Below are 3,483 nucleotides of genomic sequence, written 5' to 3' on the forward strand. Positions count from 1 at the left end.
ACCGGGCGGACGGACGGACGGAAGGACGGGCGGACGGCAATCTATTTAGTATCACAGTTTGCAGCAGCCAGCCAGCATTGTTTGCTGCTTTGTTTCAATTAAAATGGAAATGAAGTACGAGCTTTTCAACTTCCGGCAACCGTTGGGGTGCGAAAAGCGGTCCAATTCGATCGTGTTCCTGGTTCGAGAGCGAGAGAGACTGAGACAGAGTGGGAGAGCGAGTTTAAAAGCACTTTACTAGTTTGCGATTTTATGTTGTGTGGTCTCCATCTCCAGAGCGCTTTAGTTTGAAAGTTAACGTGATAAGCCAAACGTGATTAGCTTCATAATTGGTCCGATTGACGCGCACACCGAAACAGTCGTTCCGGGTCAAAGGCGAATCAATTGTACACTCGGCGGAGCAGCGTAAAGTATGAGTACGACACGTTCAGCAGCTTCTGGAACATTTCCAGCGTCATCGGGTACATGTTGCCGACTTTAATCTGCAACAAAAAACGCGACAGGAATAAGCCGGAACCGGTGTGTCGGGATCGCCCGGATTACCGTCATTGGTCGCTGGGCGCGGGCAATGATGAGCACCAGCTTCTTGCGGACCCGCTCGTCGAAGTCTGGCCACGCGCCGTTGTAAATCGCATCCGCAATGCCGAGGCTCTGCAAATGGTACGAAACACATTAACGGGTCGTAATATTTCTCTCTCTGCTTCCGGTTTTTTTTTATGGTGACCTGCTCCAGCACTTCGTTCCCGTGCCAGTAGAAGGCAAACATCTGCGAGAGGATCATGAAGATGTACGATCCGATCATTATCATCTGGGCCAATTGATTGCTCTATCGAGAAATGGAACACCGGAGGAAGCGGTGAGTCGAAAGCAGGACAGACCGGCCGGCCACTTACGATGCTGAGTAGAAACAGGAGCGCGCACAGCATCATACCGAACGACAGGAACTCCAGCAGGCAGATGTAGGTGACGAGCGAATTCTGGTCGTGGACGTACCTGGAAATGGAGGTTCCGAATGGGATGGGTCTGCTGGCTGCGGCCGTCGGCGCCTTCTGCACTTACTGGATGATTTGTTTGTGATACTCCAGGCACGCCTTTAGCTCCGCGAACAGGGCCTGCGGGTCGTGGCGGAACGCGTTCAGCTTCGCCAGCCGCTGCTTGAGGGCCTCGATCTGGACCAGCGCGAACAGAGTGCAGGTCGCGTAGAAGCTGGTGAACGGGATGTACATGCAGCAGGCCGGGAAGGTGAGGTAAACCTGCAGGACAAACACGGCCTCGTAGACCGGTGACGCGAGCACGTCGACGCCCGGGATCGTGACACCGTACGGCAGGCCGCGCCCCGGCGCAAACAGGGGATAGGTCACGAAGCAGCCGCTAATGAAGGCGCCCAGCCACAGGTTCGATATCGATAGCATCCGCCCGCGGCGCGTGTACCGCTCGAGGGTGGGTCGAATTTCATTATTTTTCTGCGCCAAAACGAAAGCCAAACGGAAAGCCCCGAACGGAACCGGGCCCATCCTTTGTCACTCACACACCTTTAATGTGCATAATTTCGTCGTCCGCAGTGCAAACAAACCGCGTACCTCGAGCCGCTCGTACTCGCTGGCAACGCCTTCGAAGAACGTCTCAAATTTCCGCCGATTGCTGACGAGAAAGGATGTCCGTAGCTGCCGGCCGTGTGGTCACCGAAAATCGATCCCGATCGCCCAACGCCCAGCGGAACCGGAACCACATTAGCGGCACGGCGGAAGTGGAATGGGGTTTGTGTTCAGTTTTGGGACAATTTGAATTCCTATGGGCCAGCAGCACGGCCCTACTTACGATGAGGTTGAAGTACAGCACCGTAAAATAACCGTTGATGATGAGCTCGCTCATGTCGCCGGTCGAGAAGAGCTTGGTGAACTGGAACACGTTTAGAATGGCCACCGGAACACAGCCGACCAGGAACCGAGAGATCCGGGGTCGCCGCAGGAACGACCAGAACAGCCATACTTTCACGTTTACGTTGATGATGGGACACTCTTCGATCAGCATTTCGATGCGATGACCTCCCGGATGATGCCTGGAATGTCGGTCTGAATGGCTGTGGTTCGATTCCTTCGATTTTTATACTCCAAACGGGACGGATTCCACAAATTTTGGGGGCGGCCCCGCTGGCGGGAGTCGGCTTTCGAAATTGATTATAATCAAATTAATTGAGTACCCTGACTTTTCGAGCAAATGATAGGGTGCGCCAGATTCGGTGTGCTGTAAACTGCCCCGTGGCCGGCCGCCAAGGGTTAATGGGAAACGGAACAGTTGGCCGGAGATCGGAATTTAAAGCCCGGTGACCAGTGGGTGATCAGCGGGTTTGCGTGTGGGCATTAATATTGAAACCGAAGCGCTCGTCACGCGCAGGTTCGTGTAGGATGTGAAGCGAAGCGTTGCGCCATTCTGCTTCTTCGGTTCGGCATGGCCGGGCTGGTCGATATGCACTCTGGTGCATCAATAAGGTCACTCGGGGGAAAAGTCGCCCTAGCAGCAGCAGCAGCAGCAGCAGGAGTGCTTCAAATCCTTGTGACACTCGTCTCGGCCTGTCCCAAGGGGTGACGGCAGATTGCATCCGGCACATCCTCCGGATTCGACACCGAGCGACACCGGAACATGGGGATGTGGGCTCCAAAAGAGATGCCACACAGAACACGACAACAGGGACAACCGCAGAGAGACGGCCGCCGGTGCGGAAATAAGGAAATGAACCCGAAACGGACCCGCAAGGAGTGCCTCGGATCCTGTTTTCCGGATACCGCCTGCCCACGACACGACGTGGCACGCTGTGGCCTTCGCTTCGGGGTGGAAATTCGCCTCACCGGCACCGGCACCGGTGCTTGTTGTTCGGTCTGCTCCCCGGTTTGACCAACCCATCCCCTCATTTCCCTCACGGATGCATGCCCCCGTGTGTGTGTGTGACTTTCTGTTCCGTGTGGCCATTCAACCAGAACCTATGGCATGATTTTTTCTCCGTCACAAGCAAGAGACCGTGGCACAGAGACCGTGCAGCGAACAAATGTGAATGGGGAAGGAAAACTCAGGCCAGAACCATTGGAAGCCTGCCAGGTCTCGGGCGGCGTCGTCGTCGTCGCCAGGCCTACAGGAGCGGCCCTTCCCGAAAAGCGAAATGAGAAAACGAATCCGTTTTTTCGCCCCAAATTTCCAGACCCGTTCCCGAGGCAGAAGTGCGCGAAAGGCTAGCGATTCCCGTTTTTTCGTTCTCCTCTCCCGTTGGTTCCGGATCTTATGGCTTTCCGTTTTCTCCTCAATTCTTTTTTTTTACGGTCTCCTCAAGTGATCCTTCGGCGATCGGTCGACGGTTGGTCCCATTTCCCGGTGCACCCGGGAGTACACCCGAAACAAGGCCAGCACGCCCGCTGCACATGTGGCCGGCGGATTCGGAATCATTCAATTCAAATTACGGCCACACGGTGGGGCCACATATATGTGTGTGCT

The 3,483-nt window shown here is 55.1% G+C and overlaps 1 protein-coding gene across 1 annotated transcript; it reads right to left on the minus strand.

Moving 5' to 3' along the window:
* Positions 1–380: 380 nt before the first annotated feature.
* LOC128275533 (odorant receptor Or2) lies at positions 381–2,031 on the minus strand. Its single transcript, XM_053014075.1, has 7 exons — positions 1,819–2,031; positions 1,581–1,664; positions 1,060–1,463; positions 894–993; positions 725–826; positions 544–651; positions 381–482 (listed from the first exon to the last, which is right to left on the minus strand). Exons 1-7 carry the CDS (start codon positions 2,029–2,031, stop codon positions 381–383), a joined length of 1,113 nt encoding a protein of 370 aa, XP_052870035.1.
* Between the last annotated feature and the right edge of the window lie 1,452 nt (positions 2,032–3,483).

The sequence above is a fragment of the Anopheles cruzii genome, chromosome 3, assembly GCF_943734635.1.
Source record: "Anopheles cruzii chromosome 3, idAnoCruzAS_RS32_06, whole genome shotgun sequence".
In the NCBI taxonomy this organism is placed as follows: domain Eukaryota; kingdom Metazoa; phylum Arthropoda; class Insecta; order Diptera; family Culicidae; genus Anopheles; species Anopheles cruzii.

Excerpts from the sequence above, each read along its gene's own strand:
- LOC128275533 (XM_053014075.1), bottom strand. The coding sequence starts at position 2,031 with ATGCTGATCGAAGAGTGTCCCATCATCAACGTAAACGTGAAAGTATGG. Across the intron at positions 1,464-1,580 it reads GCGAGTACGAGCGGCTCGAG|AAAAATAATGAAATTCGACC; the intron begins GTACGCGGTTTG and ends GTTTTGGCGCAG. Across the intron at positions 827-893 it reads TCCTGTTTCTACTCAGCATC|AGCAATCAATTGGCCCAGAT; the intron begins GTAAGTGGCCGG and ends ATTTCTCGATAG.